The sequence below is a fragment of the Eurosta solidaginis genome, chromosome 4 (genome assembly GCF_040869045.1).
Source record: "Eurosta solidaginis isolate ZX-2024a chromosome 4, ASM4086904v1, whole genome shotgun sequence".
NCBI lineage: Eukaryota > Metazoa > Arthropoda > Insecta > Diptera > Tephritidae > Eurosta > Eurosta solidaginis.
Genome location: NC_090322.1, coordinates 63,771,065 through 63,797,640, shown reverse-complemented (window position 1 = coordinate 63,797,640; position 26,576 = coordinate 63,771,065). Strand labels below are relative to the sequence as shown.

At 46.1% G+C, this 26,576-nt stretch overlaps 3 protein-coding genes across 4 annotated transcripts; 2 read left to right on the top strand and 1 right to left on the bottom strand.

Moving 5' to 3' along the window:
* Positions 1 to 11,008: 11,008 nt before the first annotated feature.
* On the bottom strand, positions 11,009 to 12,894 carry LOC137247956 (translation machinery-associated protein 16 homolog). 2 transcript variants are annotated; one of them, XR_010951959.1, is made up of 4 exons: positions 12,773 to 12,894; positions 12,349 to 12,721; positions 11,660 to 12,284; positions 11,009 to 11,591 (listed from the first exon to the last, which is right to left on the bottom strand). XR_010951959.1 is itself a non-coding variant. In XM_067778875.1 (3 exons), the coding sequence occupies exons 1-3, from the start codon at positions 12,773 to 12,775 to the stop codon at positions 12,061 to 12,063; spliced, it is 600 nt and encodes a 199-aa protein (XP_067634976.1). In that variant the 5' UTR covers positions 12,776 to 12,894; the 3' UTR covers positions 11,649 to 12,060. The 2 variants fall into 2 exon arrangements, 1 of the variants encoding a protein (XP_067634976.1); XM_067778875.1 differs by lacking the exon at positions 11,009 to 11,591 and having other exon boundaries at positions 11,649 to 12,284.
* LOC137247957 (dynein axonemal light chain 1) lies at positions 11,033 to 12,204 on the top strand. The gene is made up of 2 exons (XM_067778876.1): positions 11,033 to 11,623; positions 11,692 to 12,204. The coding sequence occupies exons 1-2, from the start codon at positions 11,270 to 11,272 to the stop codon at positions 11,980 to 11,982; spliced, it is 645 nt and encodes a 214-aa protein (XP_067634977.1). The 5' UTR covers positions 11,033 to 11,269; the 3' UTR covers positions 11,983 to 12,204.
* Positions 12,895 to 13,298: 404 nt separating the features above from the next.
* Dbct (Dihydrolipoamide branched chain transacylase E2) lies at positions 13,299 to 26,323 on the top strand. Its single transcript, XM_067781915.1, has 6 exons — positions 13,299 to 13,586; positions 20,623 to 20,738; positions 20,806 to 21,394; positions 25,303 to 25,701; positions 25,762 to 25,833; positions 25,915 to 26,323. Exons 1-6 carry the CDS (start codon positions 13,506 to 13,508, stop codon positions 26,074 to 26,076), a joined length of 1,419 nt encoding a protein of 472 aa, XP_067638016.1. The 5' UTR covers positions 13,299 to 13,505; the 3' UTR covers positions 26,077 to 26,323.
* The last annotated feature ends 253 nt before the right edge of the window (positions 26,324 to 26,576 follow it).

Below are 26,576 nucleotides of genomic sequence, written 5' to 3'. Positions count from 1 at the left end.
ACTGATGCCCGCCAAGGAGAGCGTGCTTTCCGCAAGGTCATTGAATCCGCCTCGGCACGTTTCATTCCCGCCGGGGAGAATTCCCGAAATTCGGCCCCACTTCCCGGCGGAGGCCGCAAATTTAGCGAGAGAACGTGACCTTATAAGACAGCTCGACCCAGGCGACCCCCAAATAAGGGATATAAACCAACGCATCAGATTGCTTGTGGATGAACCCAAGCGGGCGAAATGGGAGGAGCACCTAAGAGGTCGTAACCTCTTTGCTGGTGTGGGTAAACTTTGGTCCACCGTAAAGTCCCTATCGAATCCGTCTAAGCACAATGACAAATTTTCCATGCCTTCGGCGATAAAGTGCTGTCGGATTCAAAAAAATGCGCGAGCGCTTTCTGCCGTCAATATGTAATGCATTCTACGGTCGAAAAAGATAGACGGAGGGCCAACAGACACGCACATAAACATAAATTCAGCGCGTCACCAATTACCATCACCGCCAGAGAGGTTGAAGATGCCATTAGTCACGCCAAACCATCCAAAGCAGTGGGCCCAGACGGCATAGCCATGCCGATGCTTAAAAGCCTAGGGAAAGAGGGTTTCAAATACTTAGCACATGTCTTCAACCTGTCTCTTTCTATCTTTTTCATACCCGAAAAATGGAAAATGGCCAAGGTGGTCCCGCTAGTAAAGCCTGGGAAACCAGCTAACATAGGAGAGTCGTATCGTCCGATATCTCTCCTATCGCCAGTAGCAAAGACGCTTGAAGCCATTTTGCTCCCCTACTTCCAAGCAAATTTGCAGCTAACCTCTGTTGTTGTTGTTGTAGCAATGCTCGCCCCACCTAATAGCCCCGACCGATCACAAATTGTCATCAATATCCTCTAACGGGAGTCCAAGGAAACTTGTCGTTTCAACAGGGGTGATCCATAAGGAAAGGGGTGTTAGAGGCGTTGGTTCCACATTACAATTGAAGAGTTGGTTGGTGTCATGTGGGGACACATTGCAAGCGGGGCATACATTTTGTATGTCGGGGTTGATTCTGGATAGGTAAGAGTTTAACCTGTTACAGTATCCAGAACGAAGGTGAGCAAGAGTGACACGCGTTTCCCTAGGGAGTATGCGTTCCTCTTCCGCGAGTTTTGGATAATTTTCGTTAAGTACTGGATTCACCGCGCAATTCCCGGCATAAAGGTCCGACGCCTGTTTATGGAGTTCACCAAGGACCTGCTTGTGTTTTTTCACTTCATACGGCTGGGTTCTCAGGTGCCGTATTTCCTCAAAATGCTCGCGGAGATGACTCCTTAAGCCCCTAGGCGGTGCTGGTTCAGATGTCTGTTGGGATGCCCAGGTTTCTGGGTATTCAACAGGAACTGTTTGGTCAGCATCTCATTTCTCTCCCTGATGGGGTGAATTCAAGCCTCATTATGCAGATGGTGTTCTGGGGACATAAGAAGACAGCCCGTGGCGATTCTGAGAGCAGTATTTTGGCAGGCCTGTAGTTTCTTCCAGTGGGTGATTTTTAGGCTTGGCGACCATATGGGTGACGCGTAGCACGTAATCGGCTGGCTAATTGCTTTGTATGTAGTCATGAGCGTTTCTTTATGTTGTTGTTGTAGCAATGCTCGCCCCACCTAATAGCCGCGACCGATCACAAATTGTCATCAATATCCTCTAACGGGAGTCCAAGGAAACTTGCCGTTTCAACAGGGGTGGACCATAAGGAAAGGGGTGTTAGAGGCGTTGGTTCCACATTACAATTAAAGAGATGGTTGGTGTCATGTGGGGACACATTGCAAGCATGGCATACATTTTGTATGTCGGGGTTGATTCTGGATAGGTAAGAGTTTAACCTGTTACAGTATCCAGAACGAAGAAGATTTAGTCGGTGACAATGCCAGGTTTCGCGAGGCGAAAAAACTGGAGAGATCAGGGAGATAGCCGTTTATTTTATTGCATAGCTCATCGATCTCTGGGCCTGGGCCTGTGGCCATTATTGTGAAGTCATCGGCGTAGGAAACGATTGTGACTCCTTCCGGTGGTGAAGGTAGCTTAGATATGTAGAAATTAAACAAAAGCGGGGATAGGACACCACCCTGTGGCACCCCTTGTTTAATTCTCCTTTGTTTTGATGTTTCGTTTCTGAATTGCACCGATGCCTGCCGACCACCCAGATAATTTGCGGTCCACCTTTTAAGACATGGGGGAAGGGTAGACCCTTCCAGGTCTTGCAGTAACGAGCCATGGTTGACCGTATCAAAAGCTTTTGATAGGTCTAACGCTACGAGTACTGTTCTATGTTGGGGATATTGATTCAAACCGCAATTTATCTGGGTGCTAATGACATTTAGCGCGGAGGTAGTGCTATGGAGTTTTCTGAAGCCATGCTGATGAGGGGCTAGCTGCAAATGTGCTTGGAAATAAGGGAGCAAAATGGCTTCAAGCGTCTTTGCCACTGGCGATAGGAGAGATATCGGACGATACGACTCACCTATGTTAGCTGGTTTCCCAGGCTTTAGTAGCGGGACCACCTTGGCCATTTTCCATTTCTCGGGTATGACAAAGGTGGAAAGAGACAGGTTGAAGACATGCGCTAAATATTTGAAACCCTCTTTCCCTAGGTTTTTAAGCATCGGCATGGCTATGCCGTCTGGGCCCACTGCTTTGGATGGTTTAGCGCGACCAATGGCGTCCTCAACCTCTCTAGCGGTGATGGTAATTGGTGACGCGCTGAGTTTGTGTTTATGTGCGTGTCTACTGGCTCTCCGTCTATCTTTGTCGACCGTAGGATGCATTATATATTGTCGGCAGAAAGCGCTCGCGCATTTTTTCGCATCCGACAGCACCTTATCGCCAAAGGCGATGGAAACTTTGTCTTTGTGCCTAGTCGGATTCGATAGGGACTTTACGGTGGACCAAAGTTTACCTACACCGGTAGAGGTTACAACCTCTTAGGTGCTCTTCCCATTTCGCCCGCTTGTGTTCGTCCACAAGCAATCTGATGCGTTGGTTTATATCCCTTATTTGGGGGTCGCCTGGATCAAGCAGTCTTATAAGGTCGCGTTCCCTCGCTAAGCTCGCGGCCTCCGCCGGGAAGTGGGCCGGATTTCGGGAATTCTCCCGGCGGGAATGAAATGTGCCGAGGCGGATTCAATGACCTTACGGAAGGCACGCTCCCCTTGGCGGGCATCAGTCGGGATAGGGAGGGCAGCAAAGCTGCTGTCTGTTGCAGATTTATATTCTTCCCACTTTCCTTTTTTGAAGTTTATGAAAGTGCGCTTTTCGGTGACGATGAAGTCGGCGGTACGCTCGAACGAAATAAGTATGGGCAGGTGGTCGGATGCCAATGTTACCATCGGCTGCCAGTTGACGCAGTTTACGAGTTCTGCGCTCACGATTGAGATATCTGGCGAGCTATGACAGCTTCCTACCATACGTGTGGGGGCGTCTCCGTTTACTGTGCAGAACGTCGTTTCGTCTATTTGATCCGCCAACATCTCACCCCTACTGTCCGCCCGCAAGTTTGAATGCCATAGGTCGTGATGGGCATTGAAATCGCCTAAGATAATGCGATTGTTGCCAGTGAGTAAGGCCTCGATATTAGGGCGGTATCCACTGGGGCAACAGGTGACAGGAGGGATGTAGATGTTGATGATTTCTAGATTTGCATCGCCTGACCGGACAGATAGGCCTTGACGTTCTAAGACATTGTCCCTGCGGTCGATGCCAGGATCAAATATATGATATTGCACAGAGTGGTGTATAATAAACGCGAGGCCGCCTTCATTTCCGCGGTCTTTCCTGTGGACATTATAACCAGAGCAGGTCTGCAATGCAGATCTTGCTGTGAGTTTAGTCTCTTGAATCGCAGCAATGCGGATGTTGTGCCGCTTCATGAAATCGACTATCTCCGTAATCTTCCCAGTTAGTCCATTACAGTTGAACTGCAGAATTCTGAAGTGCATGAGGGGTGACGCCGCCACTCTAGGGGTAAGTGACGGGTGACTACGCCTAGGTTGTGGAAGGCCAGGACGGAATTGCTGTTGTGGCCTTGGGACTGGGCGCCCTTGGGCAAGCATTGGGGTACCCGGATGATTTGGGTTTGCGACCTGGCAACATGGCGCGATGAAACCCGTCGAGGGGTTGCCGTCGCGAAGACCAGAACATCTAGGAAAGTGGCACCACCCAAGGCAGGAGCTGCATTGAGCGGATGTCGCAAACCTATATATTCTGTGCTGGCAGACGGTGCAAACGGAGGCAGGGACTAAGAGTCTGTTTCCCTGACCTGCACGATTGCTGCCAGAAAAGAGGGGGGGGGGGGGAGAAGAAGACGGGGGCAGGGGCTGATGCTCAGCATTGCTACCAGCTCTACTACGAAGGTAGTAGTTATGAGTGGTATCAGCTGTTTGAGTTGTTGGCGCCGTGGGGCGCGAGCAGCAGCGGGTACTTGTTGTGGCTTGCTGAGCAGCGAAGCTTCTGGAAGGTAGTGGGGATACGCTTAGGCGTAGACTACGGGACGCCCTTGGGCGTGAGCAGCAAGGAGCCACAAAAGATTTATAAAAGTTACGTGGACGTCGGGTTTTGGGATCAAGCCCAGAACAACCTGTCCGATGCAACCATCCCTTGCACGAGACACACTGAACAGAGTATGACCGTCCTAAAAAGATTCTTTTCTGGCAAATGCAGCAAAACCATTTCTCAGGACCGGGGTCAGGAGACGGACCCGGATTGGGTTCGATACCTTCCCGGAGTAAGAGAATATGTAGCAGTCCTGCTGCAAGGAGCTGCTGGGAGGATGACAATTTGTGGGAGGGACGAAACAAATTAAATGGGGTCACACTGAAATGACAGTCCTTGGTCGGGAAAAATCCCGAGTCGCTCCGGTACATAGAACCGACTGCCTTGGGAAGCGAGCGTTTCTTTATCTTTTCCCCTAGTACTGCCAGCAAGGGATTTGAGGATTTTGTTACGGCTCTGAATTCTCGGAACAATTGCGGCTGCGTGCTAACCAAAATGTAGATCCTGATCAAACGTCACACCCAAGATTTTGGGGTGTAGAACAGTCGGTAGCGTGGTGCCATCGACGTGGACGTTCAAAATGGTCGACATTTGGGGCGTCCATGTTGTAAATAAGGTCGCAGAAGATTTAGTCGGTGATAATGCCAGGTTTCGCGAGGCGAAAAAACTGGAGAGATCAGGAAGGTATCCGTTTATTTTATTGCATAGCACATCGATCTTTGGGCCTGGGCCTGTGGCCATTATTGTGCAGTCATCGGCGTAGGAAACGATTGTGACTCCTTTCGGTGGTGAAGGTAGCTTAGACATGTAGAAATTAAACAAAAGTGGGGATAGGACACCACCCTGTGGCACCCCTTGTTTAATTCTCCTTGGTTTTGATGTTTCGTTTCTAAATTGCACCGATGCCTGCCGACCACCCAGATAATTTGCGGTCCACCTTTTAAGACATGGGGGAAGGGTAGACCCTTCCAGGTCTTGCAGTAACGAGCCATGGTTGACCGTATCAAAAGCTTTTGATAGGTCTAGCGCTACGAGTACTGTTCTGTGGTGGGGGTATTGATTTAAACCGCAATTTATCTGGGTGCTAATGGCATTTAGCGCGGTGGTAGTGCTATGGAGTTTTCTGAAGCCATGCTGATGAGGGGCTAGCTGCAAATTTGCTTGGAAATAAGGGAGCAAAATGGCTTCAAGCGTCTTTGCCACTCATGCCACGACTCACCTATGTTAGCTGGTCTCCCAGGCTTTAGTAGCGGGACCACCTACCCCATTTTCCATTTCTCAGGTATGACAAAGGTGGAAAGAGACAGGTTGAAGACATGCGCCAAATATTTGAAACCCTCTTTCCCTAGGCTTTTAAGCATCGGCATGGCTATGCCGTCTGGGCCCACTGCTTTGAATGGTTTAGCACGACCAATGGCGTCCTCAACCTCTTTAGCGGTGATGGTGATTGGTGACGCGCTGAATTTGTGTTTATGTGCGCGTCTATTGGCTCTCCGTCTATCTTTGTCGACCGTAGGATGCATTATATATTGTCGGCAGAAAGCGCTCGCGCATTTTTTCGCGTCCGATGGAAACTTTGTCTTTGTGCTTAGTCGGATTCGATATGGACTTTACGGTGGACCAAAGTTTACCCACACCGGTAGAGAGGTTACAACCTCTTAGGTGCTCCTCCCATTTCGCCCGCTTGTGTTCATCTACAAGCAATCTGATGCGTTGGTTTATATCCCTTATTTGGGGGTCGCCTGGATCAAGCTGTCTTATAAGGTCACGTTCTCTCGCTAAGTTTGCGGCCTCCGCAGGGAAGTGGGGCCGGATTTTGGGAATTCTCCCGGCGGGAATGTAATGTGCCGAGGCGGATTTAATGACCTTACGGAAGGCACGCTCGCCTTGGCGGGCAGCAAAGCGGTTGTCTGTAAAGGATTTATATTCTTCCCACTTTCCTTTTTTGAAGTTTATGAAAGGGCGTTTTTCAGTGACAATGAAGTCGGCGGTACGCTCAAGCGAAATAAGTATGGGCAGGTGGTCGGATGCCAATGTTACCATCGGCTGCCAGTTGACGCAGTTTACGAGTTCTGCGCTCACGATTGAGATATCTGGCGAACTGTGACAGCTTCCTACCATACGCGTGAGGGCGTCTCCGTTTATTGTGCAGAACGTCGTTTCTTCTATTTGATCCGCCAACATCTCACCCCTACTGTCCGCCCGCAAGTTTGAATGCCATAGATCATGATGGGCATTGAAATCGCCTAAGATAATGCGATTGTTGCCAGTGAGTAAGACCCTGATATTAGGGCGGTATCCACTGGGGCAACAGGTGGCAGGAGGGATGTAGATGTTGATTTCTAGGGTTGCATCGCCTGACCGGACACATAGGCCTTGACGTTCTAAGACATTGTCCCTGCGGTCGATGCCAGGATCAAATATATAATATTGCACAGAGTGGTGTATGACAAACGCGAGACTGCCTCCATTTCCGCTCTCGCGGTCTTTCCTGTGGACATTATACCTAGAGCAGGTCTGCAATGCAGATCTTGCTGTGAGTTTGGTCTCTTGAATCGCAGCAATGCGGATGTTGTGCCGCTTCATGAAATCGACTATCTCCGTGATCTTCCCAGTTAGTCCATTACAGTTTAACTGCAGAATTCTGAAGTGTATAAGGGGAGACGTCGCCACTCTGGGGGTAAGTGACGGGTGACTACGCCTGGGTTGTGGAAGGCCAGGACGCAATTTCTGTTGTAGCCTTGGGACTGGGCGTCCTTGGGCAAGCATTGGGGTACCCGGATGATTTGGGTTTACGACCCTGGGGGGAAGACGGGGGCAGGGGCTGATGCTCAGCATTGCTACCAACTCTACTACGAAGGTAGTACTTATGAGTGGTATCAGCTGTTTGAGTTGTTGGCGCCGCGGGGCGCGAGCAGCAGCGGGCTTGCTGAGCAGCGGGGCTGCTGGAAGGTAGTGGGGGGGGGGGGGGGGGCGCTTAGGCGTAGACTACGGGACGCCCTTGGGCGTGAACAGCAAGGAGCCACAAAAGATTTATAAAAGTTACGTGGACGTCGGGTTTTGGGATCAAGCCCAGAACAACCTGTCCGATGCAACCATCCCTTGCACGAGACACACTGAACAGAGTATGACCGTCCTAAAAAGATTCTTTTCCGGCAGATGCAGCAAAACCATTTCTCAGGACCGGGGTCAGGAGACGGACCCGGATTGGATTCGACGCCTTCCCGGAGTAAGAGAATATGGAGCAGTCCTGCTGCAAGGAGCTGCTGGGAGGATGACAATTTGTGGGAGGGACGAAACAAATTAGATGGGGTCACACTGAAATGACAGTCCTTGGTCGGGAGCTAGCCTCTCATCAGCATGGCTTCAGAAAACTTCTTAGCACCACCACCGCGCTAAATGCCATCAGCACCCAGATAAATTGCGGTTTAAATCAAAACCCCCACCATAGAACAGTACTCGTAGCGCTAGACCTATCAAAAGCTTTAGATACGGTCAACCATGGCACGTTACTGCAAGACCTGGAAGGGTCTACCCTTCCCCCATGTCTTAAAAGGTGGACCGCAAATTATCTGGGTGGTCCACAGGCATCGGTGCAATTTAGAAACGAAACATCAAAACCAAGAAGAATTAAACAAGGGGTGCCACAGGGTGGTGTCCTATCCCCTCTTTTGTTTAATTTCTACATATCTAAGCTACCTTCACCACCAGAAGGAGTCACTATCGTTTCATACGCCGATGACTGCACAGTAATGGCCACAGGCCCAGGCCCACATATCGATGAGCTCTGCAACAGAATAAACGGCTACCTCCCTGATCTCTCCAGTTTTTTCGCCTCGCGAAACCTGGCAGTATCACCCACTAAATCTTCTGCGACCTTATTTACAACATGGACGTCCCAAATGTCGACCATTTTGAACATCCCCGTCGATGGCACTACGCTACCGACTGTCCTACACCCCAAAATCTTGGGTGTGACGTTTAATCAGGATCTACATTTTGGTGAGCACGCAGCCGCAATTGTTGCGAAAATTCAGAGCCGTAATAAAATCCTCAAATCCTTTGCTAGCAGTACCTGGGGAAAAGATAAAGAAACGCTCATTACCACATACAAAGCAATTGGCCAGCCGTTTACGTGCTACGCGTCACCCATATGGTCGCCAAGCCTAAAAATTACCCACTGGAAGAAGCTACAGGCCTGCCAAAATACTGGTCTCAGAATCGCCACGGGCTGCCTTCTTATGTCCCCGGAACACCATCTACATAATGAGGCGAGAATACTCCCCATCAGGGAGAAATGAGATGCTAACCAAACAGTTCCTGTTGAATACCCAGAAATCTGGGCATCCAAACAGACATCTGATTGATGAGCCAACATGGCATAGGGGTTTAAGGAGTCATCTCCGTAAGCATTTTTAGGAAATACGGCACCTGAGAACCCAGCCGTATTAAGCAAAAAAACACAAGCAGGTCCTTGGTGAACTCCACAAGCAGGCGTTGGACCTTTATGTCAGGAATTGCCCGGTGAATCCAGTACTCAAAGAAAAGTACCCAAAACTTGTGGAAGAGGAACGCATACTCCCCAGGGAAATGCGTGTCACTCTTGCTCAACTTCGTTTTGGATAATGTAACATGTTAAACTCTTACCTATCCAGAATCAACCCTGACATACAAAATGTATGCCCCGCTTGCAATGTGTCCCCACATGACACCACCCATCTCTTTAATTGTAATGTGGAACCAACGCCTCTAACACCCCTTTCATTATGGTCCCCCTGTCGAAATAGCAAGTTTCCTTGGACTCCCGTTAGAGGATATTGATGACAATTTGTGATCGGTCGCGGCTGTTAGGTGGGGCGAGGCACTACTACAACAACAACAACAGGGAAACGCGAGTCACTCTGGCTTAACTTCGCTCTGAATACTGTAACAGGTTAAACTCTTACATATCCAGAACCAACTCCGGCATGCAAAATGTATGCCCCGTTTGCAATGTGTCCCCACATGACACCAACCATCTCTTTAATTGTAATGTGGAACCAACGCCCCTGTCGAAACAGCAAGTTTCCTAGGACTCCCGTTAGAGGATATTGATGACAATTTGTGATCGGTCGCAGCTATTAGGTGGGGCGAAACATTGCTACAACAACAACAACAACGTTAAGGCCCAACACCTCAAGTAAAATGTGGAATTGGGAAAAAAGGGGCGTGGCACCTTCCCTACAAATGGGATTTTTCAGAACTATGGATGCCGTACAAACTTAGGTTATTTTAACACCTAAAGTTTGACTGCATTGTTGAGTTTGGCTGTTATTCTTTTTGGACGTTTAGTAATCTGCCGCCGTTAAAAATATTTGATAGCTTCAGTCTATCTACATTTTCTATAAAAATCTAATTTTGTGTGTGTGTCCCTATGGAAACGTATTTCCCACACTTCAATCATCAGCAAATTTCGGCTATAGGTTCCTTCGATCAAGACGAAGGTTTTTCATATTTCAGAATAAAGAATTTTGAATTTAAGTTTTTTTTTGGCTATGCGAACGAGCAATCTTAGCTCCCAAATATGATCATGCTAACAAAATCAATGATCGCATTCAAAACCAAATTCCTGGTGAAGTGGCGCAATATAAATCGATCGACACAGTTACAGATGAACATCAAATTGTGAATTATGCAATTAAATTTCTGAACTCTTTAGAATCACCTGGAATGCCTGCGCATATATTAACTTTGAAAATTGGCTCACGCTTCTTCGGAACTTAGACCCACCAAAACTGTGCAATGGAACCAGACTTTGCGTTAAGAAATTAATGCCGAATGTAATCGAAGCAACAACCATCAGCGGTAAAAGCGAAGGTGAAGATGTGCTCATTCTACGGATCCCAATGATTCCTAGAGTTGTCTCATTCAATTTTAAGCTCTTACAGTTTCCTGTATGCATTGCTTTTGCAATTACAATCAACAAAGCACAAGGACAATCGCTTACTGTTGCAAGATTAAATTTAGAGCGTCCATGATTTCCCCATGGTCAGTTATATGTTGCTTGCTCTAGAGTTGGAACGCCAAAAAATTTGTTTACCTTTGCACGGAACGAAAAAACCAAAAATATTGTGTACCCACAGTACAAGATAAAATAATAAAATGTTTTAAAAGCAAATTTCACCAAATATGGTTACAAAATTCAATTCAATTTACAGAACAATAAACTAAATTATCAACAAACAAAACAGAAAAAATAACGCAACATTCATTCGACCTCGGGCGTTACAACGTACGCCGGGTAAAGCTAGTACATTATAAATTTTACTTTAACTTTGTATACTTTGTAATTTCTTTAGTTTATTCAATACTATTTTAATTTTTCGATAATCAAAAAAAAATTGTTTTTTTCATTTCGGGTTGGAAATTTTCAAATAATGTAATGTGAGTTTTTATATATAACCAAAAACGTGGTTTCAATCTCCACAGCCCCATCGAAAGGAACCCAGCGACATCTTTCCGTTTTTTTATATCTTTTAACAACTCGAAATTTTTGTTTTCCGCCTCCCGATTATATATACTGAGGTCAAGACGGGCGGTTTGACACCTCTCCCTAAATATTTGGACGCGTATTAGCAGTCGTCCTTCTTATCCTATTAGATCACATAACTATTATTTTACATAATAAATGTATCAGGGAGGCAGTCTTTTCACAAAGCGTTTCTTGAAAAAATATAAGAAATAAAACCTGTATAAAAAGATTCATTTGGTTTGCTGGTTTATGGAAAAAAATATTTTCAAATTAAAAAAAAGAACATATCTAAAACATTTTAAAACAGTCAAATATATTTCAATAATATTAATTTCTCCAATGGCCAAACCAACCACCATTAAGGACGCCCTTCGTATTTGGGAAGAAAAAAATGACAAGGATCCAACGACGGCTACTGAAATCGGCTTACAGTTTCAATATCCGCCGATTGAAAAAATGGATAGCACTCTAAATACATTAGTAAATTGTAGGAAACTGAGCCTCTCGTCAAATATGGTTGAAAAGATAACTGGAATTAACCAGCTGAAAAATCTGCGTATACTCTCATTAGCTAGAAACAATTTGAAGAATATTAACGGTGTTGTACGTAAATTATGTATGTCATAAATTATTGCTTACATTTAATATACGATTTATTTTCATATTAAAAGGAAGCCCTTGGCGATACATTGGAAGAATTGTGGGTTAGTTACAATATGATTGAAAAAATTAAACCAATTGAGTCGATGAAGGTATTGCGAATATTTTATATATCACACAATCTTATTAAAGATTGGGCTGAGTTTAATCGCATTGCTCTAGCACCTAAGTTGGAAGAAATTTCATTTCTTGGCAATATACTTAACGAAAATATGGATGAGCTGGCTTTCAGGAACGAAGCCATACGACGCTTGCCCCTACTTAAGAAACTTGATGGTGAAACGGTCATAAGAGGAGATTAAATTAGAGTTACAGCAATTTTTTATACTTTTGAACCTTTCTAAAAAATCACCATGCAGATCATAAGAAATACATTGTTTTCATCTTACATCCATTTGTATCGTATTTGTTGTGCATTCAACAGCAGTTGCTTTAGTAACATTTGCATCCATAATATGTTCGATATTTTCCGATGCAACATTTTTTAAACGTTGTATCATATTATGTGAAACAAGATCTAGCTTTAAGTGTTGAACAGTAAGCGCATTTCCATTCCACTCCATTAACGATTTGAACTTTGTAGGCTCGCAAAGGTTTAGAAGTTCTGCTTAAAGTATTCAATTATGAGAGCGCCCGACTAAATAAGTTATTAAAATAATAAAACTAACCCATTCCACCACTTTGGTACTCATTGCGTTCCTTTTCTAATGTTATCTTGATAACATCTTCTCGCGCCGCATATCGTTTTGCACGGTTCTTGCTGATGGACTGCTTTATTGCAATTTGTGAAAGCTCCTCGTCGAAACGCTTCAAATATAGCACAATTAAATCTTCAAACTCTTGAGGTGTAAACGGTTCTGTACGCTTTTCGTCGATGTGATCTAAAAACCAGCAAAGTTTCTCACCCATTATATTGCTTTTTATTGCATGACCCATTCTCGCCTTGTGTTTGTTATTTTGACGGCGTGCTTTTCTGCTTAATGCTTTCGTTTTCCTGCTGTTGGGATGTTTACATTTTTGCAACTCTTTTCGTAAGTTAGTCTGGAAAAATAAACCTTTAACTTTTTGTGGAATCAAACAAAAATAAATTACCATTTTTGATAATGTCTCACACGTGGGGGATCTTGTTTTTTGACAAGTAAACAATACATCATATGATATTGAGCGCTTTCAGCGAACAGACATGTTGAGCAATCAAAGCTCCGTCACATAAGCAGTTTTCTTTTAGATGCGTTTAAAGGTACGTTCACTTTACGCTGCGAGACATTTAAGCTGGAGACATTGGTGCTTTATCGGTAACCGTATCGGTAACCTTTTAACAGCTGATTCGACCAACCTTATGAGAATCAATGCAATCGATTATTGGTGCCGCTAAGGTCGTAACCGTATCGTAGCAAACCAACTGGGTTTGGGTTTACCGTCGTAACTATAAACAGCTAATTACGTTGGGGATACGGATATAGCGATACGACATACGGCACCAATGACTCCGGCTTTAAGCATCTTGCCTATGTCGCGCTCTGCCGTCTCGCCTAATCTGTGAGTGGCTTAATATGATCAACGATCGCACAAATGTCAGCCATCCTTTGTGTGATAAGTAGAAATAAACAAATTTGACAGTTTGATAAGACGTATACAAATGTACATATTAATTACAATGTAAATATTAGACTTGTTTTTCACGGTTTCATGGTTTCCTTCCTTTATGTTAATAACTTCAAAAAAAAAGTACTAGCTATATATAAATTGTGATCGACTGTTGTAAATAGGACCTCAGTTATTTGTTGTAAGTGCTTTTCTGTAGTTAGAACTCTTTTTTTTAAATATGTCTTCACTATTCCTGAAAAATGGTGCGGCGGCGATGCTGAAGAATAATTTGTCGCATTTGATCAACATTGGCCGCAAGGTAAGAAATGATATATTTTCATATTTTAACAGATTCCCTTAAAACGACGAACGTGAAATTATTTGCTAAGTAGAATGGAAATTTAATATAAAAGGATCATGCCAGCAAAATAACTAAGAATTGTGCATGGAGTTACATAATACAACACAAACATTATTTTTACCCTTGTTAAGGTCTTCGAACTGTCAGTGTAAAATGTGATAACATTTTTCAATTCTTTCCATGGCTGCTGCGGAAGAAACAACTCTTACTCGGTAATACACATATTGCTGTAGTAACCACAAAAATAATCGCTAAAGGTATATGAGTGCCACGGATGTAGGCTGTCCTTTTGGGATATGAATAAGAGGTTCGGATCTCTGTGCAATCATTGCAGACAAGAAAAACGCAACACCCAGGGAGTGGGGGGAGGGGGCGCTACACTGTTGTTGTTGTTGTTTTAACGATAAAGACACTCTCCGAAGGTTTTGGCGAGTGTTACCGATGTTGATCCTTTGGCAGATATGTTGTTGCTGTTGTTGTAGCAATACTCGCCCCACCTAATAGCCGCGACCGATCACAAATCATCAATATCCTCTAACGGGAGTCCAAGGAAACTTGCCGTTACAACAGGGCTGGACCATAAGGAAAGGCGTGTTAGAGGCGTTGATTCCACATTACAATTGAAGAGATGGTTGGTGGCATGTGGGGACACATTGCAAGCAGGGCATACATTTTGTATGTCGGGGTTGATTCTGGATAGGTAAGAGTTTAACCTGTTACATTATCCAGAACGAAGTTGAGCAAGAGTGACACGCGTTTCCCTGGGGAGTATGCTTTCCTCTTCCGCGAGTTTTGGATAATTTTCGTTAAGTACTGGATTCACCAGGCAATTCCCGGCATAAAGGTCCGACGCCTGTTTATGGAGTTCACCAAGGACCTGCTTGTGTTTTTTCACTTCATACGGCTGGGTTCTCAGGTGCCGTATTTCCTCAAAATGCTTACGGAGATACTCCTTAAGCCCCTAGGCGGTGCTGGTTCATCAATCAGATGTCTGTTGGGATGCCCAGGTTTCTGGGTATTCAGCAGGAACTGTTTGGTCCGCATCTCATTTCTCTCCCTGATGGGGAGTATTCTCGCCTCATTATGCAGATGGTGTTCTGGGGACATAAGAAGACAGCCCATGGCGATTCTGATAGCAGTATTTTGGCAGGCCTGTAGTTTCTTCCAGTGGGTGATTTTTAGGCTTGGCGACCATATGGGTGACGCGTAGCACGTGATCGGCTGGCTAATTGCTTTGTATGTTGTTGTTGTTGTTGTAGCAATGCTCGCCCCACCTAATAGCCGCGACCAATCACAAATTGTCATCAATATCCTCTAACGGGAGTCCAAGGAAACATGCTGTTTCAACAGGGGTGGACCATAAGGAAAGGGCTGTTAGAAGCGTTGGTTCCACATTACAATTAAAGAGATGGTTGGTGTCATGTGGGGACACATTGCAAGCGGGGCATACTTTTTGTATGTCGGGGTTGATTCTGGATAGGTAAGAGTTTAACCTGTTACAGTATCCAGAACGAAGTTGAGCCAGAGTGATGCGCGTTTCCCTGGGGAGTATGCGTTCCTCTTCCGCAAGTTTTGGATACATTACTTTGAGTACTGGATTCACCGGGCAATTCCCGGCATAAAGGTCCGACGCCTGTTTGTGGAGTTCACCGAGGACCTGCTTGTGTTTTTTCGCTTCATACGGCTGAGTTCTCAGCTGCCATATTTCCTCAAAATGCTTACGGAGATGACTCCTTAAGCCCCTAGGCGGTGCTGGCTCATCAATCAGATGTCTGTTGGGATGCCCAGGTTTCTGGGTATTCAACAGAAACTGTTTGGTCAGCATCTCGTTTCTTTCCCTGATGGGGAGTATTCTCGCCTCATTATGCAGATGGTGTTCTGGGGACATAAGAACACAGCCCATGGCAATTCTGAGAGCAGTACTTTGGCAGGCCTGTAGCTTCTTCCAGTGGGTAATTTTTAGGCTTGGCGACCATATGGGTGACGCGTAGCACGTAATCGGCTGGCTAATTGCTTTGTATGTAGTCAAGAGCGTTTCTTTATCTTTTCCCCAGGTACTGCCAGCAAGGGATTTGAGGATTTTGTTACGACTCTGAATTCTCGGAAGAATTGCGGCTGCGTGCTCACCAAAATGTAGATCCTGATCAAACGTCACACCCAAGATTTTGGGGTGTAGGACAGTCGGTAGCGTAGAGCTATCGAAGTGGATGTTCAAAATGGTCGACATTTGGGACGTCCACCTTGTAAATAAGGTCGCGGAAGATTTAGTCGGTGATAATGCCAGGTTTCGCCAGGCGAAAAAACTGGAGAGATCAGGGAGGTAGCCGTTTATTTTATTGCATAGCTCATCGATCTGTGGGCCTGGGCCTGTGGCCATTACTGTGCAGTCGTCGGCGTAGGAAACGATTGTGACTCCTTCCGGTGGTGAAGGTAGCTTAGATATGTAGAAATTAAACAAAAGTGGGGATAGGACACCACCCTGTGGCACCCCTTGTTTAATTCTCCTTGGTTTTGATGTTTCGTTTCTAAATTGCACCGATGCCTGCCGACCACCCAGATAATTTGCAGTCCACCTTTTAAGACATGGGGGAAGGGTAGACCCTTCCAGGTCTTGCAGTAACGAGCCATGGTTGACCGTATCAAAAGCTTTTGATAGGTCTAGCGCTACGAGTACTGTTCTATGGTGGGGGTTTTGATTTAAACCACAATTTATCTGGGTGCTAATGGCATTTAGCGCGGAGGTAGTGCTATGGAGTTTTCTGAAGCCATGCTGATGAGAGGCTAGCTGCAAATTTGCTTGGAAATAAGGGAGCAAAATGGTTTCGAGCGTCTTTGCTACTGGCGATAGGATAGATATCGGACGATACGACTTGCCTATGTTAGCTGGTTTACCAGGCTTTAGTAGCGGGACCACCTTGGCCATTTTCCATATCTCGGGTATGACAAAGGTGGAAAGAGACAGGTTGAAGACCTGCGCTAAATATTTGAAACCCTCTTTCCCTAGGCTTTTAAGCATCGGCATGGCTATGTCGTCTGGGCCCACTGCTTTGGATGGTTTAGCGCGACCAATGGCGTCCTCAACCTCTTTAGCGGTGATGGTGATTGGTGACGTGCTGAGTTTGTGTTTATGTGCGTGTCTGTTGGCCCTCCGTCTATCTTTGTCGACCGTAGAATGCGTTATATATTGTCGGCAGAAAGCGCTCGCGCATTTTTTCGCATCCGACAGCACTTTGTCGCCAAAGGCAATGGAAACTTTGTCTTTGTGCTTAGTCGGATTCGATAGGGACTTTACGGTGGACCAAAGTTTACCCACACCGGTAGAGAGGTTACAACCTCTTAGGTGCTCCTCCCATTTCGCCCGCTTGTGTTCATCCACAAGCAATCTGATGCGTTGGTTTATATCCCTTATTTGGGGTCGCCTGTGGCACCCCTTGTTTAATTCTCCTTGGTTTTGATGTTTCGTTTCTAAATTGCACCGATGCCTGCCGACCACCCAGATAATTTGCGGTCCACCTTTTAAGACATGGGGGAAGGGTAGACCCTTCCAGGTCTTGCAGTAACGTGCCATGGTTGACCGTATCTAAAGCTTTTGATAGGTCTAGCGCTACGAGTACTGTTCTATGGTGGGGGTTTTGATTTAAACCGCAATTTATCTGGGTGCTAATGGCATTTAGCGCGGTGGATGGTTTGGATGGTTTAGCACGACCAATGGTTAGTCCATTACAGTTTAACTGCAGAATTCTGAAGTGCATAAGGGGAGACGTCGCCACTTTGGGGGTAAGTGACGGGTGACTACGCCTGGGTTGTGGAAGGCCAGGACGCAATTGCTTTTGTGGCCCTTGGACTGGGCGTCCTTGGGCAAGCATTGGGGTACCCGGATGATTTGGGTTTGCGACCTGGCAACATGGCGCAATGAAACCCGTCGGGGGGTTGCCGTCGCGGAAACCAGAACATCTAGGAAAGTGGCACCACCCAAGGCAGGAGCTGCATTGGGCGAATGTCGCAAACCTATATATTCTGTGCTGGCAGACGGTGCAAACGGAGGTAGGGACTAAGAGTCTGTTTCCCTGACCTGCACGATTGCTGCCGGAAAAGAGGGTGGGAGAAGACGGGGGCAGGGCTGATGCTCAGCATTGCTACCAACTCTACTACGAAGGTAGTATTTATGAGTGGTATCAGCTGTTTGAGTTGTTGGCGCCGTGGGGCGCGAGCAGCAGCGGGTACTTGTTGTGGCTTGCTGAGCAGCGGGGCTGCTGGAAGGTAGTGGGGGGCGCTTAGGCGTAGACTACGGGACGCCCTTGGGCGTGAACAGCAAGGAGCCACAAAAGATTTATAAAAGTTACGTGGACATCGGGTTTTGGGATCAAGCCCAGAACAACCTGTCCGATGCAACCATCCCTTGCACGAGACACACTGAACAGAGTATGACGGTCCTAAAAAGATTCTTTTCCGGCAGATGCAGCAAAACCATTTCTCAGGAACGGGGTCAGGAGACGGACCCGGATTGGATTCGATGCCTTCCCGGAGTAAGAGAATATGGAGAAGTCCTGCTGCAAGGAGCTGCTGGGAGGATGACAATTTGTGGGAGGGACGAAACAAATTAGATGGGGTCACACTGAAATGACAGTCCTTGGTCGGGAAAAATCCCGAGTCGCTCCGGTACATAGAACCGACTGCCTTGGGAAGCGTGTATGTATGTAGTCATGAGCGTTTCTTTATCTTTTCCCCAAGTACTGCCAGCGAGGGATTTGAGGATTTTGTTACGGCTCTGAATTCTCGGAACAATTGCGGCTGCTGGCTCACCAAAATGTAGATCCTGATCAAACGTCACACCCAAGATTTTGGGGTGTAGGACAGTCGGTAGCGTAGTGCCATCGACGTGGATGTTCAAAATGGTCGACATTTGGAACGTCCATGTTGTAAATAAGGTCGCGGAAGATTTAGTCGGTGATAATGCCAGGTTTTGCGAGGCGAAAAAACTGGAGAGATCAGGGAGGCAGCCGTTTATTTTATTGCATAGCGCATCGATCTTTGGGCCTGGGCCTGTGGCCATTATTGTGCAGTCATCGGCGTAGGAAACGATTGTGACTCCCTCCGGTGGTAAAGGTAGCTTAGATATGTAGAAATTAAACAAAAGTGGGGATAGGACACCACCCTGTGGCACCCCTTGTTTAATTCTCCTTGGTTTTGATGTTTCGTTTCTAAAATGCACCGATGCTTGCCGACCACCCAGATAATTTGCGGTCCACCTTTTAAGACATGGGGGAAGGGTAGACCCTTCCAGGTCTTGCAGTAACGAGCCATGGTTGACCGTATCAAAAGCTTTTGATAGGTTTAGCGCTACGAGTACTGTTCTATGGTGGGGGTATTGATTTAAACTGCAATTTATCTGGGTGCTAATGGCATTTAGTGCCGTGGTAGTGCTATGGAGTTTTCTGAAGCCATGCTGATGAGGGGCTAGCTGCAAAGTTGCTAGGAAATAAGGGAGCAAAATGGCTTCAAGCGTCTTTGCCACTGGCGATAGGAGAGATATCGGACGATACGACTCACCTATGTTAGCTGGTTTCCCAGGCTTTAGTAGCGGGACCACCTTGGCCATTTTCCATTTCTCAGGTGTGACAAAGGTGGAAAGAGACAGGTTGAAGACATGCGCTAAATATTTGAAACCCTCTTTCCCTAGGCTTTTAAGCATCGGCATGGCTATGCCGTCTGGGCCCACTGCTTTGGATGGTTTAGCACGACCAATGGATTTGGCAGATATAGATCCGGTACGTTCCGGTAACAAAGCACCATTAAAGTTCTAGCCCGCTCATCTCGGGAACGATTTACTTGACCACATTAAATCTTCTAGGCCATTGATCCCCTGACAATTTGTGAGTGGTAAAACCTATTGGATGGGGCTAAGCACTGCTACAAAAACTTATAACCCATTTAATTTAAATAAACACTTTGAGTGAATCTAGCGGAAAAAATTTATGTTCAGTAATTTTTCGTGACTGCATCACCGTTGAGTGAATCAAAAATACTCAACGGTGCGTTCAGAAACTTATTACCCAACAATTGGTCACCAGTTGTGTTTGCTGAATGCGCCTATCGTGACAGATTAAACTCTTAATTATCCCTAATAAACCCCGACATATGCACCGTGCATGCGATTTAATAAGACCACATTAAACCTTCTAGGTCATTCCTCCCGCACCCCCTAGTTCCAGGGAACTAGGCTCGGCTGTTAAGGAAAAAAGATTCGCCACGGGTAGGTGACCTTGATAATTGTGTTGGAGGCGCTATAAATGGAACACCTTCGAAGCCCCCTAACCCGCTGGGGTCCAATAGAGGATGTTGTTGTTGTTGTTGTTGTAGCGATTAGGTTACTCCCCGAAGGCTTTGGGGAGTGTTATCGATGTGATGGTCCTTTGTCGGATACAGATCCGATACGCTCCGGTAACACAGCACCATTAAGGTGCTGGCCCGACCATCTCGGGAACGATTTATATGGCCACATTGAAACCTTCAGGCCATCCCTCCCTCCCCACCCCCAAGTTCCATGAAGAGCTTGGGGTCGCCAGAGGATCAAAACCCTTTGTGTATATTCAGGCCTGCGCACTGGGACATCCCGAATTCCAATCCCTGCAGTCGTTATGGCTCCGACAGCACTCGTAAAGTTTTCGTTGTGTGACTTTGTACAATAAAAATCCCTGGCTACAGATTTCCTGATTCGTAGAAATACTTCTTTTTTATATAAGAGAAATACTCCTTTTTATATAAGGCCATATGGACCCCGACTTCGCGCATTGATTGTTGTTGCGGATGTGGACGCACAAATTCTTAGCTCATTAACCAGCTTGGTTAGCCGCACAATCGTCTTTTGTGATGCCAGAAACAATGCATGAAGGTTGGAGGAATTACTGCTGGAGGGTCACACCTTTAATATGAGTGGGTGTCATTCTGTTGCTTACCTTTTGATCAAATTTCCTATTTTTATTTTGGTTTGAAGACTCTTCATACCCATCAGCTTCGAAATTTACACCTCACACCTCGTATGGAAAAATTAGTTTCTTTCAAACTCAGCGACATTGGCGAAGGAATTCGTGAAGTTACCGTAAAGGAGTGGTAAGTGATAATTATTTCTTGGTATATCATTACTCTAACTATCCACAACTTTACATCGATTTTGCAGGTTTGTTAAAGTTGGTGATACCGTTGAACAGTTTGACGATCTGTGCGAAGTGCAATCCGACAAAGCTTCCGTTACAATTACAAGTCGTTACGATGGAAAAATCGTCAAGCTTCATCATCCTGTTGACGATATAGCTTTTGTGGGCAAACCATTATTAGATTTCGAAATTGAGGAAGAGGATGACGATGGAAGCTCTGATTCTGAGTCAAATTCGGCTTCAAATTCAGTTGCCTGCAAAATCAGCTCAAATGCAACAAACTCAGGCGCTGAACAAGTTGCTAGTGATGAGGAAGTTGCACGTCATATAACACTTGCGACGCCTGCAGTTCGCCGTTTAGCCATGGAAAACAAAGTAAATCTCTCTAAGGTGCCAGCAACAGGTAAACAAGGGCGTGTGCTCAAAGGCGATGTACTTGAGTATTTGGGTCGTTTGCCACTTGGCACTAATATACCACACCCTACACTCACTGCCAAACATGGTGCTATCTCGACAAAATCTACTCAGGAAACTGCGCCTCTAGCAGTGGATCGGGTTGAGCCATTGAAAGGCGTACCTAAGGCTATGCTTAAATCAATGTCTGAATCGTTGGTAAGTATTTTAAAAATGCAATACTGTTGTTGTTGTTGTAGCAGTGCTTCGCCCCACCTAACAGACGCGACCGATCACAAACTGTCATCAATATCCTCTAACGGGAGTCCAAGGAAACTTGCTGTTTCAACAGGGGTGGACCATAGGGAAAGGGGTGTTAGAGGCGTTGGTTCCACATTACAATTACAGAGATGGTTGGTGTCATGTGGGGACACATTGCAAGCGGGGCATACATTTTGTATGTCGGGGTTGATTCTGGATAGGTAAGAGTTTAACCTGTTACAGTATCCAGAACGAAGTTGAGCCAGAGTGACACGCGTTTCCCTGGGGAGTATGCGTTCCTCTTCCGCAAGTTTTGGATACTTTACTTTGAGTACTGGGTTCACCGGGCAATTCCCGGCATAAAGGTCCGACGCCTGTTTGCGGAGTTCACCAAGGACCTGCTTGTGTTTTTTCGCTTCATACGGCTGTGTTCTCAGATGCCGTATTTCCTCAAAATGCTTACGGAGATGACTCCTTAAGCCCCTAGGCGGTGCTGGCTCGTCAATCAGATGTCTGTTGGGATGCCCAGGTTTCTGGGTATTCAACAGGAACTGTTTGGTCAGCATCTCGTTTCTTTCCCTGATGGGGAGTATTCTCGCCTCATTATGTAGATGGTGTTCTGGGGACATAAGAAGACAGCCCGTGGCAATTCTGAGAGCAGTATTTTGGCAGGCCTGTAGCTTCTTCCAGTGGGTAATTTTTAGGCTTGGCGACCATATGGGTGACGCGTAGCACGTAATCGGCTGGCTAATTGCTTTGTATGTAGTCACGAGCGTTTCTTTATCTTTTCCCCAGGTACTGCCAGCAAGGGATTTGAGGATTTTGTTACGGCTCTGAATTCTCGGAACAATTGCGGCTGCGTGCTCACCAAAATGTAGATCCTGATCAAACGTCACACCCAAGATTTTGGGGTGTAGGACAGTCGGTAGCGTAGAGCCATCGACGTGGATGTTCAAAATGGTCGACATTTGGGACGTCCATGTTGTAAATAAGGTCGCGGAAGATTTAGTCGGTGATAATGCCAGGTTTCGCGAGGCGAAAAAACTGGAGAGATCAGGGAGGTAGCCGTTTATTTTATTGCATAGCTCATCGATCTGTGGGCCTGGGCCTGTGGCCATTACTGTGCAGTCATCGGCGTAGGAAACGATTGTGACTCCTTCCGGTGGTGAAGGTAGCTTAGATATGTAGAAATTAAACAAAAGTGGGGATAGGACACCACCCTGTGGCACCCCTTGTTTAATTCTCCTTGGCTTTGATGTTTCGTTTCTAAATAGCACCGATGCCTGCCGACCACCCAGATAATTTGCGGTCCACCTTTTAAGACATGGGGGATGGGTAGACCCTTCCAGGTCTTGCAGTAACGAGCCATGGTTGACCGTATCAAAAGCTTTTGATAGGTCTAGCGCTACGAGTACAGGCTTTAGTAGCGGGACCACCTTGGCCATTCTCCATTTCTCGGGTATGACAAAGGTGGAAAGAGACAGGTTGAAGACCTGCGCTAAATATTTGAAACCCTCTTTCCCTAGGCTTTTAAGCATCGGCATGGCTATGCCGTCTGGGCCCACTGCTTTGGATGGTTTAGCGCGACCAATGGCGTCCTCAACCTCTTTAGCGGTGATGGTGATTGGTGACGTGCTGAATTTGTGTTTATGTGCGTGTCGGTTGGCCCTCCGTCTAACTTTGTCGACCGTAGAATGCATTATATATTGTCGGCAGAAAGCGCTCGCGCATTTTTTCGCATCCGACAGCACTTTGTCGCGAAAGGCGATGGAAACTTTGTCTTTGTGCTTAGTCGGATTCGATAGGGACTTTACGGTAGACCAAAGTTTACCCACACCGGTAGAGAGGTTACAACCTCTTAGGTGCTCCTCCCATTTCGCCCGCTTGTGTTCATCCACAGGCAATCTGATGCTTTGGTTTATATCCCTTATTTGGGGGTCCCCTGGATCAAGCTGCCTTATAAGGTCACGTTCTCTCGCTAAGTTTGCGGCCTCCGCCGGGAAGTGGGTCCGGATTTCGGGAATTCTCCCGGCGGGAATGAAACGTGCCGAGGCGGATTCAATGACCTTGCGGAAGGCACGCTCCCCTTGGCGGGCATCAGTCGGGATAGGGAGGGCAGCAAAGAGGTTGTCTGTAAAGGATTTATATTCTTCCCACTTTCCTTTTTTAAAGTTTATGAAAGTGCGTTTTTCGGTGACGATGAAGTCGGCAGTACGCTCAAGCGAAACAAGTATAGGCAGGTGGTCGGATGCCAATGATACCATCGGCTGCCAGTTGACGCAGTTTACGAGTTCTGCGCTCACGATTGAGATATCTGGCGAACTGTGACAGCTTCCTACCATACGTGTGGGGGCGTCTCCGTTTATTGTGCAGAACGTCGTTTCTTCTATTTGATCCGCCAACATCTCGCCCCTACTGTCCGCCCGCAAATTTGAATGCCATAGATCATGATGGGCATTGAAGTCGCCTAAAATAATGCGATTGTTTCCAATGAGTAAGGCTCTGATATTAGGGCGGTATCCACCGGGGCAACAGGTGGCAGGGGGGATGTAGATGTTGATGATTTCTAGGTTTGCATCGCCTGACCGGACAGATAGGCCTTGACGTTCTAAGACGTTGTCCCTGCGGTCGATGCCAGGATCAAATATGTGATATTGCACAGAGTGGTGTATTATAAACGCGAGGCCGCCTCCATTTCCGCTCTCGCGATCTTTTCTGTGGACATTATACCCAGAGCAGGTCTGCAATGCAGATCGTGCTGTGAGTTTGGTCTCTTGAATCGCAGGAATGCGGATGTTGTGCCGCTTCATGAAATTGACTATCTCCGTAATCTTCCCAGTTAGTCCATTACAGTTTAACTGCAGAATTCTGAAGTGCATGAGGGGAGACTTCGCCACTCTGGGGGTAAGTGACGGGTGACTACGCCTGGGTTGAGGAAGGCCAGGACGCAATTGCTGTTGTGGCCCTGGGACTGGGCGTCCTTGGGCAAGCATTGGGGTACCCGGATGATTTGGGTTTGCGACCTGGCAACATGGCGCGATGAAACCCGTCGAGGGGTTGCCGTCGCGGAGACCAGAACATCTAGGAAAGTGGCACCACCCAAGGCAGGAGCTGCATTGGGCGGATGTCGCAAACATATATATTCTGTGCTGGCAAACGGTGCAAACGGAGGTAGGGACTAAGAGTCTGGTTCCCTGACCTACACGATTGCTGCCGGAAAAGAGGGGGGAGAAGACGGGGGCAGGGGCTGTTGCTCAGCATTGCTTCCGACTCTACTATGAAGATTGTAGTTATGAGTGGTAGCAGCTGTTTGAGTTGTTGGCGCCGTAAGGCGCGAGCAGCAGCGGGTACTTGTTGTGGCTTGCTGAGCAGCGGTGCTGCTGGAAGGTAATGGGGGGGGCGCTTAGACGTAGACTACGAGGCACCCTTGGGCGTGAACAGCAAGGAGCCACAAAAGATTTATAAAAGTTACGTGGACGTCGGGTTTTGGGATCAAGCCCAGAACAACCTGTCCGATGCAACCATCCCTTACACCAGACACACTGAACAGAGTATGACCGTCCTAAAAAGATTCTTTTCCGGCAGATGCAGCAAAACCATTTCTCAGGACCGGGGTCAGGAGACGGACCCGGATTGGATTCGATACCTTCCCGGAGCAGGAGAATATGGAGCAGTCCTGCTGCAAGGAGCTGCTGGGAGGATGACAATTTGTGGGAGGGACGAAACAAATTAAATGGGGTTACACTGAAATGACAGTCCTTGGTCGGGAAAAATCCCGAGTCGCTCCGGTACATAGAACCGACTGCCTTGGGAAGCGAAAAATGCAATACTCTTCAAGTTTAATTAAAAAAATCTATACATTTCAGAAAATCCCGCACTTTGCATATAGCGATGAAATTGACATGACTAAACTAATAGACTTTCGGGATCAATTGAAAGGTGTTGCTATCGAACGGGGCATAACAAAGCTAACCTTTATGCCCTTTTGTATCAAGGCTGCATCAATTGCACTTTTAAAGTATCCGATTCTTAACAGTTCGTTGGACATTGGAAATGAGGCGGTAATCTATAAACCCAGTCACAATATTAGTGTAGCCATCGACACTCCACAGGGTTTGGTAGTGCCTAATATAAAGAATTGCGAGAGTAAAAATGTCATAGAAATCGCTAAAGATTTGAATGAACTAGTCGAAAAAGGACGCAAGGGCGCTTTAGCTCCACGCGATTTTTCGGATGGTACTTTTTCACTTTCAAACATTGGTGTGGTGAGTAGCTTATTGGAATTAACATTTAAAAAAATATAAACATTTTGTTTGCTTCTAAAGATTGGTGGAACGTATTCACATCCCTGCATTATGCCTCCTCAAGTGGCTATAGGCGCTATGGGACGCACGAAGGTAATCAATTATTAGTAAATAGTATATTATAAATGGTACTTATCCGAGAACCACTCGCTTACCCATTTTTCTCTTTTCTAGGCTATTCCGCGTTTCAACGCTAATGATGAAATTGTCAAAGCTTACGTTATGCATGTTAGCTGGTCTGCAGATCATCGCGTTATTGATGGAGTCACAATGGCAAAGTTCTCTAATGTGTGGAAACAACATTTGGAGAACCCTGCCTTATTTTTGCTAGAGTAAATTTGTTAGATGGTTTTCAATTCGGATTTGTGGAATCTTATTTCAACGGGAAAGGCTGTTTTGCTGCATTTATTTACATACTTAAGTAAGGGCGTTATATTTATTATTCTACCCTTGTATCATTTCATAAAGTGCATTTAATACTGTTTTTGTAATCAAAACTGTAAATTGTAATATCTGTAGTGTGTGTATAGTGTTTATTTTAATAATTATAATTTTGTTAAATAAAGAAGTAAGGAAAATTCAACATATTATGTCAAATAGAGTTATTGTAACCCCAAACTCGAAGGTTCGCCGGAGTGTTACTGATGTGAAATCCCGAATATAAATCCGTTACTAGCACCTTTTAGTTCTACCCGACCCCGGCGGGAACAATTTTAGTCCTCAAATCTTTGGATCTGCGTCTATTATGGTAGGGAATATTCTACGCCCCTTAAGCGAGTGAGTTGACTCGCATGATTGAACTATTACAATAGTCAAAGTATGCAAATTTTCATTTC